This window comes from Nothoprocta perdicaria, unplaced genomic scaffold (assembly GCF_003342845.1).
Source record: "Nothoprocta perdicaria isolate Ctin4 unplaced genomic scaffold, notPer1 scaffold_72, whole genome shotgun sequence".
Taxonomy (NCBI): Eukaryota; Metazoa; Chordata; class Aves; order Tinamiformes; family Tinamidae; genus Nothoprocta; species Nothoprocta perdicaria.
The window spans coordinates 2,763,662-2,778,321 of NW_020455999.1; the positions used below are offsets into that span (position 1 = coordinate 2,763,662).

At 40.1% G+C, this 14,660-nt stretch overlaps 1 protein-coding gene across 1 annotated transcript; it reads left to right on the forward strand.

The window, feature by feature from the left end:
* Positions 1 to 465: 465 nt before the first annotated feature.
* On the forward strand, positions 466 to 14,660 carry TTC34 (tetratricopeptide repeat domain 34). Its single transcript, XM_026051057.1, has 7 exons — positions 466 to 860; positions 1,418 to 1,643; positions 2,038 to 2,227; positions 7,051 to 7,217; positions 8,634 to 8,901; positions 9,246 to 9,460; positions 14,136 to 14,660. Exons 1-7 carry the CDS (start codon positions 844 to 846, stop codon positions 14,655 to 14,657), a joined length of 1,605 nt encoding a protein of 534 aa, XP_025906842.1. The 5' UTR covers positions 466 to 843; the 3' UTR covers positions 14,658 to 14,660.

Below are 14,660 nucleotides of genomic sequence, written 5' to 3' on the forward strand. Positions count from 1 at the left end.
ATCTGGGTTTGCAAGAGGTATGCAGCTTATCTCTTTAAGAAAAGMAAGCTTGAGGAGTGCGTGGCAGTGTGTAGCAAGGCCCTCAAGGGTTTAACAGCTGAAAAAAATCTTAGAGATGAAGAAGCTTTGGGTCTGCTCTTGGAACGGGCTGCTGCATATTTCTTCTTGGGTGGATGGATGCAAGAAATGATGGAGGATTTAGTGCAAGCCTTCACAGAAGCTCCTGCACAGGCAGAGAAGCACTTTGAGCAGTTTTTCTCGACACATGACATTGAGAGGATAGAAGAACAGGCTAGAGCTGTCCTGGAGGTGAAGTTTGCAGCATACAAGGAGGCTGTGCGTGCCCGAGCTGAGCTCCGAGGCAGTGACGGTTCTGAGCTGCTCCCTGCCGTCATCCAGACAGTCCAGCTCCTCCTTCACATCTCGCCAGGCTCCAAGCGCGAGCTCAGTGTCCGGCTGGCAGACTGTCAGCTGCTGTGCGGGCACATCAGAAGCGCCCTGGAGATCTGTGACCACCTTTTGGCTGCAGAGCAGAAGACTTACTACAATACTCTTCTAGCATTGCGAGGATTCTGCTTCCTCCACACTCACAAGCATCAGGAAGCCCTGGACGACTTCCAAAAGGTTGTTGAGCATGATTCCCCACATCCTAACAGTTGCATTAAAGCCCTATGTGGGCGTGGACTTATCCGGATTTCTGGTGGCAGTCAGTACTTGACAGCCCTGGATTATATCACAGCTTGCCAGCTGAAACTGGAAGAAACTATCTTCACAGTCAAGTCCTACGTGCCATGGAACCAGAGAGGACTACTGGTGAAAATCCTCCAAGAAGAAGGACAAAAGATGCTCCAGAAGAAGAGGTACCCAAGGKTTCAGCCCAAGGATAGAAAGAGGAAAAGGGCTGATTAGATTCCAAACAAAAAAGAAAGTGTAGCTTAGGTAATAGGGAGGTTACTTGTTTCAGATAACTGAAAGTAGGACACAGAACTATTTAAAGCATTAAGTGTGTAATCCAGGAAAATATTGTTTTCTTGTTATGTTATCATCTCATATGATTCATGAAGTAAAATCAATTAAGTCTTTCTATGGAAAGACTTGAGCTTCTGTCTTGAGCAGACAGAAGATTTGCTTTCACTCTCTGTCTTACATTTTGCTTTTTCCCATTATGGTATCAGCTGCAAATCCAGTTATGTTTCACTGTTTGCTAAACTTTGCTGAGAGCCACAGCTGCTTAAGAACATGCCTTTATAAAGACAGATGATGTGTTTAAATGGCCAAGACTTCTGTGGTGCTGGATATGGCAAAATACATCATCCGTTTTGGTATTTTTTGATTTCTGCTCTTTAACTTACAGGTGAGTCAAAAATGCTGTCATTGTCCTTAGCATATTTTCACTAAAGCTGGTCTTTTTTCTTAGGGATGCCCCTGGGGTTTATCAGCTGGCTTCTCTGCTGGTGGAGCTGGATGCTTCTGATGAGGCCTCACGAATCCTCTGTGCTGATGCTCTCTACCAAATGGGCTGTGTGGAAGAAGCTCACAAGCTCCTTTTGGTAGCTCTCTCCAAAAATCCACACAGGTCCCCCATTCTGGCTAGACTTGCACTTCTGCAGTTGAAGAAAGGTTTCTTGTATGATGGCAATCAGGTAAAGACTACCACACTAGCAGTGACAGGGTGATTACAAAATTGAATTACCGGCTTTGGCCATCAGAGGGAAGTATTGCATTTTTTTAAAATGTCATGATAAATCCTGCTAGCCACTAAAAAAGTTTTTATTGTCACCMTTTACTACTCACAGTGAAAAATGAAGTTTTTATATAATTTGCTGGGTTTGTGAAAGCAGATAATGAATAGCATGATTTAGCACAGTCCCTAGAAACTGGGTTTCTACCTATGGCTTCTGCAAGTCCAAAATGGAACAGTCACAACCTGGGAAAGAGCATATATATTTCACCTAGCAGCAATGTTTTTAGTTTTAGCGGCTCCTGACTTCCATTTACATCATATTAACCATCCTCCCTTTTTCTCATACTGTTAAGCTTCTAAAGAAAGTCATCAAAACTGGAGACACCTCGTGCCTCTTGCCTATCATGGACATTTTCAAAGATGAAGACCGAAAGCTGATGCAAACTCAYTGCCATTTCAGAGCGCTATCCCTCTTGAACAAACAGGAGGATGCTGGCATCAAAGAGGCTGTTGCCTACCTTTCTTTTGCCATCATTGCATCAGGTAGGCTCATATTGACAGGAGACTTAATTATGTGGGAAATCAGATTACTGGGATGGGCAAACATCTGATTCTCATCCATCATTACCCCAGTGAGAAGACCGCAACGGTAGACTTGCAAAGGTCGGTGAATAACAGGTTAAAATCTCTTTAGAGTATCAGCTCAAAAATCTCTTTAGAGTATCAGCTCGTCTAGACTCTTAAACAGTACAGCTAAGCAGTGACTGCAATTCTTAATGCCTAATGAGTAGCCCGTGTACTCCTTGAAATGGATTGCTAGGGCTCATTTCAGTTCTCTGAGACATCAGTTTCTTTTCTTTCACCTATATAGGAGAATACCCAGCAAATGTTGTGTCATTTAACACATGAAATCCTCCTGAGGTGCCGTTGAAAACAGCCTTAAATGGCACTGTTCATATGCTAAAAGTTCAGGTACAGCTCCCCTCTGCCAGATCATATCAATACAGAGAATGCACAGAGAACTGTAAACAGAGAAACCACAGCTTTTATGTAACTTGGAAAAGATCATTAATACCCTTAACCCATCTCTTTGCAGSTGGTGGCTTGAAATTTCCTATATAAACATTTACCTGTTTTTCCTGCTCCATAAAGAGTTCACAGGAAATGCAGTGTATTCCATCGTTATACTCTCGTGTTACTGAACATGAGACAGCAATTACAGCTCTGTTGTTAYAGGTTGCTTCTGAATAATGGGTCTGAACAAGTTCATCTGTTGTCACAGTTTTTTTCATGAATATGACTACAGGCTTTCTTGCAAATACAGCTATGCTGTTGAACAAACTGCGTGTTTTCATGTTAGCAGAGTTATCTTTTCAGAGACATTATATCACTCTTTTCTTTGCCATACTTTGCTTCCTTAATGTGGAAGAAAGACCCTTTTAAGCTAAGCAGTTCTTCCATGGCAAAGGAAAAGCAGGATGACAGGGGGATTTTTCTGTACATAATGGCAGGAGGCTGGTTTACCAAAGCAACAGGTACGTGCTCAGAATACAGGGAAACATCAAGGAAATCTTACAGGAAGACTTTCTGCAAAACTTGATTTTCGGTAAGTAACTGACGGGACGCAAGTGCATGAAGTATGGATTGAACACTGGTGACATCAAGAAGAAAAGCCAGGGCTTTTTGACAGTGTTATTATCCAATTACTTAGTTAGACAATTTTTAGAAAAGTTTTCCCAGAAAATTAAGCTTGATCTAGAAAGAGATGAGGACTTCCTCTAAAATACAATGTGATTGTAACTTATAGAGGCTAAGGCTGAATTTGATCTCTGTTCCCGGTTGGTCCTTGAAAGACTGTGAATGAGGTGTCACTTCAACATTGCCATCTAATGAAGAAACTTCCCCTTTGAGAGGAAAGAGGAAGCCATCAGTCCATTTGTTTTATGTAACTTTGAGAGGAGGTGCTAGCTTGTAAGTGATTTGGAAAGGTTATTGAAAGACTGCCAGCTTGGGCTAATTTTAGACTAGCAGTGTAGAGGTAGAAGGTCCATCTATTGCAGCCTCGGTTTGTTACATCAGCTAGAACCCTGACAACCTCCCCTATATCTCCTATTTTGTTAGAAATAACCTGCTATGAATACAGTAATTGCAGCAAACAAGCTGCCCTCTTGTATCAGTACAGCAACAACTATGGTTGCAGGCCAGTGAAAAAGATTGAATGCACCCAGTTACAGGCGTCATTATCCCAGCTTTTGCTAAGGAGAGAGATTAGGCTAATTTTGAAACACTTCAAGCCTGTTCCAAGTAAAACCATCTTTATGTGGAAATCTGCCTTTCACTCCGAGAACATGTTTTGAAAGCAGCATTGAGAAAAAGAGAGATTGGTTTATGAAAATGGAAAAGAGGACTGTTAATTGCTTTGCAATGGTTCCATTCCAGCTAGTGCATTCCAGCTTATCAACACCCCACCTGCTAGAGCAGATGCTTGCTAAGAAATAGACATTGTCTTCATGGGAGCCAATTGACAGAGCCCCAGAGTCTTAATAACCTTTGCTACAGAAGTTTTGGAGCATATCAGAAGAGAGAAAAAGCCTCATTACTGAAAAAGAATTGCTAGGAGCCTGTCTGCTTGCTCATCTCTGCAGGCAGCTGTGGAAGAGGCTGCATTTGCTCACCTCGCTGTGAAAAAATATTTTCACTGGCAGTGGTGACTTGCCATCCAGTATAAAGCTGCCACGGGTATTGATTGCAGCTTTGGGCAAATTAAGATCTTTATCAAAATTACTTTGAAAGGAAAAGGCATGTGCATGACAGAGAGGTATGTGCTCTGCATCCAGTGGAGGCCTGTACCAGGCTTTTCATACTCAACTGCATGTGTTTATTTGGGCAGCATTTATTTGAAAGCAGAGAAAAATCTTAACATTACAAAATCCAGTGCATATGGTGTGACAGCAAATGAGACAACTTCATGTGTGCTATCTTATCCAAAACAATATATATCTTTTGACTTTATCTGATGAGAACAGCTAAATGGTCTTGTACCTCCATCTTCACATATCTCCTCTGTAAAGTTTTGTTATCTACTTTGTGCAGCTCCAGCACTGACATACTAAAACCTGTAGGGATTCTTTATGATTCCTTGGATCTTTAAGCAGAGCACGTCCTGACCTGAGGGTCATGTCATTGGTAGCTTGTCTCCGTTTGTTGCACATTAGTGATGTCTTCAGAGAAACGCGTGGTGGAATGAATACATTCCCTCTTACTGCAGTCTCATCTTTTCCTTACTTTCCAGAGCAGAATCACAATGCTACCTTTTAGAAGTCTCCATGAATATGCATGGAAGACCTTAGGGAACAATAACCAAGGCTGAAACTTTCCAGATCTCCTAAAAAATTCACATAAGTAATTTCATGAGGGCTGGCAAACATGGAATTCCTCTGTACTGCCAGCCTTCTGAGGCTAGGTATCCCAGAAAAGGCAGAAGAAAATAATGGCTGCATTGGAAGATTCAGTGCTTATTAATTAACAGGCCACTCCTTTTGCTTCCTTTGGCTGTTCCTGAGGAGACCCTCTCTTGCTGAAACCTTGAGGCAATCAGAAAAGTAGTCAAGGCAATTTGGGAAGAAACAATGTCTATTGATGTGYGTATTTGGTTTTATTAAAAGCAAGGAAGTTTTTAAGCTGTTTGAGCAATGTGATTTTATGATTTTCATTCTGTTACCTTTTCCATTCATTCCATTTTTTTTATTACAATGTTCTTTTGGCATCKTTAACTAGACTGAAGACTCTTTGAAGTGAGACCTGTGTTTCTTGTGTGCCTGGCACAGTGTGGTTCCTGTTCCTGTCTGGAAAGTTAGAGTTCAGTCACAGTAGGGCAGTTACAGTTTATAAATCAAATTGCAGCCATACATTTACTCTCAGCACAGAGTCTTTCTGTAAATCACTCTTTAAGATTTTTTTTGGGGGGGGGGGGTATATAAATATAAATGTACCCATTATTTTAGCCATTTCCAGAACTGATTATCTTTCTTTTTATAACCTTCAACAATTTTCATTGTCATAAAATTCATCCTAGTGGCAAAACATAGCCCAGACTTCTTTCTTGTTCCAGGTTTGCCTGTTCCTCGGTGGCCTATAGAGCAAGTGTGAAGTACACTGGTTTCTGCTGTCGGCCACATCTAGATTTTGTGTCACAGAGAGAATAACCAGGTTCACATAAATGGGCAGGTCTGGGGGCTGTGCCAGAGAGCTTTTAGGCTGACTTTGGTATTAGGCTAGCACAACACCCAAAGTGCTTTTTCTCTGTAACCCTATGGCCAGTATCAAACACATTCAGATTATTCCAACAGGCCAGGAAAGTTGTGTTTCCCAAGTTGTATGTTGAAATATAGAGAAACTGAGTGTCTTTACTGTGGTTACGGACTTTTTAGCAAAGCTGTACTGAACTCCTGTGCTGAGCAGCAGTGTGAAACCACAACTCACTGTTTCCCTGCAGAATGGCATTCACACATGCATGTACACGAGTAGACACCAGGACATCAGAGCAGACTTGTCTTTATAACTCACTCCCAAAAATATTTTCGAAGATTTCATCCATGAAGAATTCATTCTTTGACAGGATTCTGGTAGTCTCAGCAGGGTATTTAGCTATTGCAGTTACAGCACTGTCTCTAGGAAGCCAGTTTAACATAGATTTTTGTTCTTCTCAACTGAGATGCGATAGTGTGTAATAGACGTTCCACAAGCAACAAAAATACAGGAAACTCATACTTAACTATTACTACAAGTGCAGGCAAGTATCCTCAGGCAAAGGGGAATTATACTGCAGTTTCGTGTGCTTGTTGTAAAAACATTCAACCATGAGGCTGCCTTGTTGCAGAAAGTATCATCAACCAGCTTTTTCCCATTCCCACAGCTAACCTCAGAAGCAGATCTAGCTCTGAAATAGTTGCATTTCAAGTATGATTTTTGCTTGCAATTGCAGCAGATCTTTGCAGCCTGCATTGAGCATTAGTTACTTGTTTTCAGAAGTAAAGGTGTGCTAATTACCCAGTGAATGTGTCACAAGAAAACCCATGTACTAAACTTAGCATTCCGTATGAATTCTATATTCTTCTTCCTCAGTTTAGCATGGTATGCAATTGGTTTTGCATTGGATTTTTTTTATTGTTTATTTGCTTGTTTGGTCACTTTTATTGGAAGGTAGAGAACTTAGACCAAGGCATATCCAGGAGATAAGAAATCCATACAAAAGGAAGGCAGCTGTGGCTGTCAGTGGAGCTTATTGTCTAACTATTGGAGACCTTTCAAATACCTATGGTATTGGAGACCTTTCAAATGAAGATGACTGCATTTCTCTCCTCCAGGTGGCAATGCTGAAGATTCCCTCCTCGTTAGGGCTCAATGCTACAACCACCTGGGCCAAAAGAAAACTGCTATTTTTGATTTTAATGCCATTCTAAAGCAGGACCCTATGAATGTGCAAGCTCTAAGTGGACGAGGATTTGTTTACCTTGCTCTGAAGCTGCAGAAGGTATTATCACTGTATCATTTGATGGAGAGTTTTCTAGTTGTATTAAGCAGTATTTAATATTAGTACTTAACTAATATTAAATAAGTATTAAATATAACTAAGTATTTAACTTTAGAAGTTTGCGTGATTGCTCTGTTTCCATTATGGTTGATAACCTCACATTTTATTTGCATGTCACACCAATTCCCCTGCAAATTTGAAACAATGTCACTCTAAGTGTGTGAATTTGTACAAGTTTACACGGATTATATTTACTCTTTCTAAGACCAGTTCTGCTGCTCTGAACAATTATACACKACATGAATGGAGCAGATGTGTTCTTTTCATGCTCTAGACGTACAAAATCACTGTTTAATTTCATTTGTTTTCTTAACTATTCCATGAATATTTTCCCTTGCCAGTTTATTGTACGTACATTTATTTTAGGTTTTGCAGAACATTTCTCAGACACCTGCTCTCTATAGGAGTTACCTCATTTTCCTCCAGTGTTTTATTGTGCTTTTATTAACTTCTGGAATGTTTGCTACTGCTGTTTTTAATGCTTAAAGTTGCCCAGTAGGGAAGCTGTTTATAAATAACATTATTGTATCTGAGCAATGATATACTCAAACCTGATTCCCACATGCTGTCAAACCACTGGATAGATTGCTCTGGTAGACCGCCTTGGAAAGAGATAGCTGTCAGTTCTTAGTGAGAATGGCTGACATTTGAGGAAAGAAAACAGATTATTCTCACATTAGTGTATGGTACTGAAGTCCAGACAATAGCCTTTTCTCTAACCAGCCGGTCCCACAGAGCAAATAAAACTCATCATTTTACAAAGTGATAATCCTGTCTCAGACTCTCCTTACAGCTCATGTCACTACTGTAATTATTATTGTATTATACTATTGATTGTTCCAGTGAATATGATTTTCAATTTAAAGGAAGCCCTGGAGCAAATAAGTGTTGCTTAATCTGATCTGTTGCTGGAATAAAAGTTTGGAACTGATGCCCCATGTGCTTTGTTTGATTAAGTCTTGAGGTCTGAGAACGAAAAAGGAAATAAAATATACGTTAAGATAAGAAAGTTTGAAAAACAGCCTGTGGACTTGCAATGCCATTAGCAGCACCTCTTGGAGCTCTGACAATTCTGATTTTCCATGAACTGAGTACTTTTTCCCCTTTAAAGCCCATGAAAACTTCAGCAAGTTTCTTGTCCTCACAAACCTGTCTGCATAGTCTTAGACCAACTTTGCAAATGGAAATCCATAGCATAGGGATAGGGGAGAGCAAGGAATTTCCAAAGGTGCACAGCTAACCTGTGGGATAGCTGAGAACTGAAAGTGTTAGAAAAGAGCAGATTATTGTTGATATATCATTGATATATACATCATTGGTGTTACCGTTTCATCATGGTATCTTGTTTTTATTTAGGAGGCAGTGCAAGACTTGACCTTGGCGCTGAAGCTGGAGGCAGAAGTGGTGATCCCAGCAATCCTGTCCTTAAAACATGAAGCCCAAGGGCTAATCATGCAGTGGCTCCTTCAGCATGGCAAGACTGTGTTAAGTGAGCTTGTTGCTACTCAAGAGCTTTCAAAGAAAGAAACTCTTAGAGATCTTCTCACAATTGCAGGAGCTCTAATTAAAATCTGCAAGGATGCACAGTATCGCCTCTTCTATATAGATGTCTTGATTGCAAATGGTAAGCTGCTATCCTTATATCCAGTTGATCAGACTAGGAGAATGGGCACAATTATTAGTCTGGATATCTGTGTTTTTCACATTCTACCTGAAGCAGTCATTCCAAGCTGCAGAGATAATGAGATTTCTAGGATTATAGACAGTAAATGTTACCAGGCAACAATAGAATAAATGTATTGATATACAGCAGTTTTCCAGAGAGGTTTGCAAATGTTTTGGGAAAAGGCATAACCCCTAGGTATTGCCAGAGCACTGAAGCTACCTAGGTTCAGCTTTAGTAAGTTTTGTTGGTGTCTCTCTCCACATGGAATGGGTTATATAGCATATACTGCTGTTAACCAACAGGAAAGTATGAAGAAGCCCTAATTCACCTTCTGGAGGCACTTGGCCACTCTCTTGCTGGTGAGTTTGCCAGTGCAAGACTAGCCGTACTTCAGATGAAGAAAAGGAACATGGCAGTGGCAGCTCGCTCATTCAGCAACCTAGCTGAGAAAGATGAAAGGGAGCTGAGGTTTCTCCTGAACTTCTTAGATCATAAACAACAGCAGCATCTCTCTCAGGTACAACCCTTTTTTTTTTCATGCTATGTCTATGGATTCAGGGGGGAAAGAAATGGGAAAAAAATGGTATGTTCCTTGCCTTGTCTTGAACAGAAGTTTGTGGGAATATCATTGCTCATCAGAATGAGGAACAAACTAGCTAGCTTCTTCCTCCTACCTTGACTGCAGACAGTCAGTGTAGATAACAGACTTGAATCCAGGCTTCTTCCATTGCAGTGGCTTTRTTTCTATCTCTAATAATTCATCAATATCCACTTCTTACCACTTGGGAGAAATTCTTGTTGGTCTTCCTAGTGTGAGGCCTGTTTAGTCCCAAGGGTAAGATGAAGGTTAGGTGAAGGACAGCTAGAGCCTTAACAATATTATGCTAATTATGCTGCTGTTATACTCTGTGTGAGTTACATAGTGCACAGGGCTGACCCATGGACAGTCCATGCTTTGTTCAGTTTCCCTCAGAAATGAAACTGAAGGTTCTGAGTCCATCACATAAAATGCTTCARTCCCTTTATTCTTTTGTGCATCCTCTACAAATCTAAACAAACTCAAGTTTTTATAAAGTGATTTTATAGAAATTTTTATAAAGGTTTGRTGCCATTTTTCTTAGTTAAAACTGTTTGATGCAAAAATGGCATATTATTCCAGTCCCTCTGTGTACTTTTCAGTATTTTTTTTTGATTTTTCCCCAAAATTGCACCCAGCTCTGAAAAGACATGTCCAATAATAAACCCGGACAAGGTCAGATTGATGTTGAGCAGTTTTAACATTTATTCAAGCATCTGCAGTTCTGATTACCCAGAAGCTCTGGCTTCTGAGAATCAGTTTACTTCTTTTTATTCAATTTGTAGATTGTGTGTACCCTGGTGGGAAGCTGTATTATTATGCTTTYTCCTAGGTTATAAAACAAACAACATGCTGATATACTAAATGCATCTTGAGAGGAGTACTTTGTGTATATTTTGGTGAAACAGTAGGAGGACATAAGTAAACAAGTATTAATTTACCAGTCCCTAGATAAAGCCTATTACAGCAAAAAGAGCCCTTCTCTTCCAGATAATGTAGAATGTTCAGTGTTCTGGGGAATAGTTAGGAGATTTTAGAGCCAGTTTGCAATCTTTTATATGAAGTATATGAAGATGATAAAGATACAATCAAGAATACCTCTCTGGTGGCCCTAAAGCGGTATCTATAAATGAAGAAGGTTTTACAGCTGAGTTTCCCTTGCTGCCACCTCTCTCAAATTGTGTTTTTCTCTCACAGCAAAGTGTCTCCATGTTGCTTCCTGAGAAAATGCATGAGGGATTTTTGTGCTGTCAATAAGAAAAACTTGTCATTTTTGGATAGACTAAACTGCATTGGTCTTTTAGGAACTCACTGGTGCCACAGATTAGTAAAACCTTTGAAGAGGTACAGAGGCATTTTATTTTTGTATTTTGTTGGCAAGTGGCGTGGAAGTGGGTCCTTACTTGTAGATTACTTCACGTGGAAGGTTTCTCTGCCACTTGAGAGAAGAGGGGTGGCTGGCCTGATTTCAGACTAGCACTCAATACCAGTGTTGAAAATAAGAGAAGACTAACTTTTATCTTTAACCTTGGGCTTCTGTGCAACTGCGTAAACATTTGGACTCAAGCRTCTTGAGGTCTTTCTTCATTCACTTATCTGCAAAGATTTATTGCATGTGATTATTTTTTTCACTGATTAGTCCAGTATCACTGATATTTTTTTTGTGTGTTTTGTACAGATAAAGGGGGTAAATATGTACTTTGTTGGGGTGGAGGAGAAATGGGTTAAATCATCCACGTAATGTCCTAAAGGATTTCCTGTAGCACTTTCCTTTGCCAATAAGGTTATTCCTGTTTTTTACCTGTGTGAAAGGCAAAAAAAAACTGAAAGTGAAAAAAGTTACAGAGAGGACTTAGGTCAAAAAAAACAAAGATGGTCCTACTGTGCCGTGACTCTTAATTACACTCTTGGGGGTAATGCTTTTTTATCTACATTTCAGAAATAAGGATACTGAATCAATGAAGAGCTTAATGGTTTATCCATTGTCCAAGAGTGTTTCTAGCAGACCTGTAGCTGCCTGTCAGCCCTCACTCAGCACTGCACACACTAAAGTATTACTGTAACTTTCTTTCTAGAGTGCTTGGAGATTAAAGGTATTGTAGAAATTTATCGCTGTTATCCTGGAATCCGGTCTAAAAGCTAAAAAAATTCTACAGTCAGCTGTATAGGAAAGGGTGGAGGAAGGAGAGCTCCTTGATGTACTTTTTTTTTTCATGAAAAACAAGGTAATAAAATTCTCCCATTATTTATTGTCCAAGGTGTCCATGCTAAGGAATCTGTAAACAACTGAGAGAGCCACATGGGAATAGGAGCCTGAAAGATTCATTAAATTGCAAAAGGTCAGAGGAAGGGAGTTTGCTTGTTGCTAGTGCAGCATCAGCCCTTCAGTTTCCTGTGTCCAGGGCTAAATGTGTGACTGGTGACCACCTCCTTGCCCTACTCCTCAGAGCTGCAGTTCTCTCGACTGTCCACATGCCATAGGTTACACAGAGCTGCGCCTGCAGAAATGCCCTCGAAAGCTACGTGGGCTGGGTCTGAATTTGGCCGTTAGCTCACACTGGTAGAATTCACCATTCCACATGCGCTTCATGCAGCAGTTACTCCCTGTCATGGCAAAATGAGAGATTGAAATAGAGGGTCTGCAGGTAAGGAAGGAAAAGCTTTTTCCAAATTGTTCTGAAAACATCCATCCCTCTTTCAAAGCTGTAGGCTTATCACTTCTTCTGGTATTTCTGATTCCAGGCTAACCCTTCTCTAACTCCATGTCCATTTAACTCCCCACTCCTATTTTCTCTGAGGAATTGAATCTTTATCAATCTTTCAACATAACATGAATCACTAGGCACTAAAACTGAGAGGTACCAAAGTATATATGTATTTGTTTCTCATGCCACTGAGAAAATAAATGCACTTAGAAAATGGAAAATTGCCATTTAACTTTACAGATACTATTTGTTTTCAAGAGCCACGCTGAGCTCTTTAGCAAAATGAGCATTTTAGAATTTCTCATGAAAAAACATTCTCTTGTCAGGATGCTCCTCACATGGAAAAGCAATTCCTCCTTGATCTCCAATTAAAATCCTACCATTAAGGAAACATCTGTGTTGACTAATTGCCTTGCAAACACTTGACAGAACAAATTAAATTTGATACTCCACCAAAAATAGTAAATGCATATATAATCAGAGATCCAAGGTGTCTCAGGTCAGGCTGTCCTACATTTCTATGGCCAGAAATATTGAAGTTAATGGCTTATACTGTTTAAGGGCAGGCCTATTTCTATTTCTAGAATTGGAAACTAGGAGTCTGAAAACATGGAGCATTTTACATGCTTTTGCATCAAAATAATTGGATGAGAGTTCTTCCTGAACTGTTAGGAGTCTCTAGTTATTTCAGGTCACTGGTCTCAAATGTGTTACTCAGATTCAACCTGCAATACTGACCCATTTGGTCCAGAGCCTGTTTTCCTTAATTTCATTGAACAGCAGTTGGTTTTTACCCTAGTCAAGTAAACTAAAAAAACAGTGCACACCAGCAGAGTGGAAAAACCGGAGCTGGCAGTTGTGTGTGGCCTTTGGAGAATGCTAGCGGGGTGGCTGCTGAGACAGGGTTTGGGTAACTGCCTTTTGGGTAGCGGGAGCATATGAGGGCAATGTGTCATATCCCATGGGATGAGACTGATGGAAAAAATCTGCGTCGTCCTTGAAATCTCAGCTTGTTTGGTTCAGCTTTCTGCAAGACATAGACTGATGGTGACAGTCTTGTTTATAACTTGAATGCTCCCTGCGCCGCAGCATGTAAGAGCTTCATTTATTTGCAATCAAGGGAAATAATGAGAAATCCATTAGAGGCAAATGGTCCTAATGGAATTTTTATTTTTTATTGACCTTTATAAACCTAAATATACGTCTCTTTCAGTCTTCTCTATATTCCTGTTGTTGTTTTCCCTTCAGATAAGGGCAGATCATTCACTTACACTCAAGATTAATGGTTATCAAAGTCATCATTTGGATAATTATCTTATAGCCTGAGGCATTTTTTGGTAGAGACCAATTTTCATTATTAGCACATGCAATGTTTGTGGGGTAGTTCTTTGGGATCTGATCATGTTCATCTCTGGATAAGTTCGTTTTGAACAAGACATAACTGCTGCTAGCTAAAAAGAATTGGAGAAAAAAAAAAAAGAACCATCCAAGTGAGGATCTAATGCATATTTAATTGTGAATTGCATATCCACAAAAGAAACTAATTAATTTGCTTTTAGGCAAGACAATTCAAAATAGATGAAAAAGCACAATCCAAACAACAAAATACAAAACATAATCATGTTTGCATGTTTAGTGGTGTCTCAAAAACGCTCCTAGAGGTAGCCACTACTCAGTGGTGAGGTTCCATACTAACAATCTCATACTTGCCGCACTGTGAGAGGCTGAGGTTTTTATAGCGAAGTCTGAAATTGAGCTGTGATTCTAAGCTTACAAGGAGTTTTCTTTTTTAACATCTGAAAAAGTGTCTAGGCCTTTTTAGGTTTTCTGTGTCTGTGGCCAGGCAGACTAGATATTTTACTTTTTCTTTCATTTTTGATCACTAATATTACCTAACTTTCTGTCCATAGGTAGCAGCCCAAGAAGGAAATATGCTGATTAAAGAATACCATTATGAGAAGGCTCTTAGTTATTACACTCTGGCAATCCTGTCAAGCCAGGATAATCCAAGGTATCTCCGACAGAGAGCTCTTTGCCTTATGCATCTGAAAAAATACAGCAGAGCTTTAAAAGACATGGAGAAAGTGATCCAGAAGCATGGCTGCAACAGCCTTAAAACACGTGTTCGTGACCACTGCTCGAAAGGACACCTGCTCTTACTGGTGTCAGAGGAAGAAGCAACAGTTAAAGAGTATATTGAGGCTCTGCAGCTGGAAGAATCTGTCGCACTATGCAGCATCACGAAAGGCCCTGGTAGGGAAGTTTTAGCCAAAACATTTCATAAGATTGCACAGTATTATTTTGAAATGCACCGTTATGAGGAGGCCTGGAAAATCACAGGTTATGGTCTCATAGTTGATGAAAACAGCACTGAACTTAAGAAGCTGAAAGCAAGACTTAAGCGAGAGGTATCAGGCTGTCGTATACATTAATTC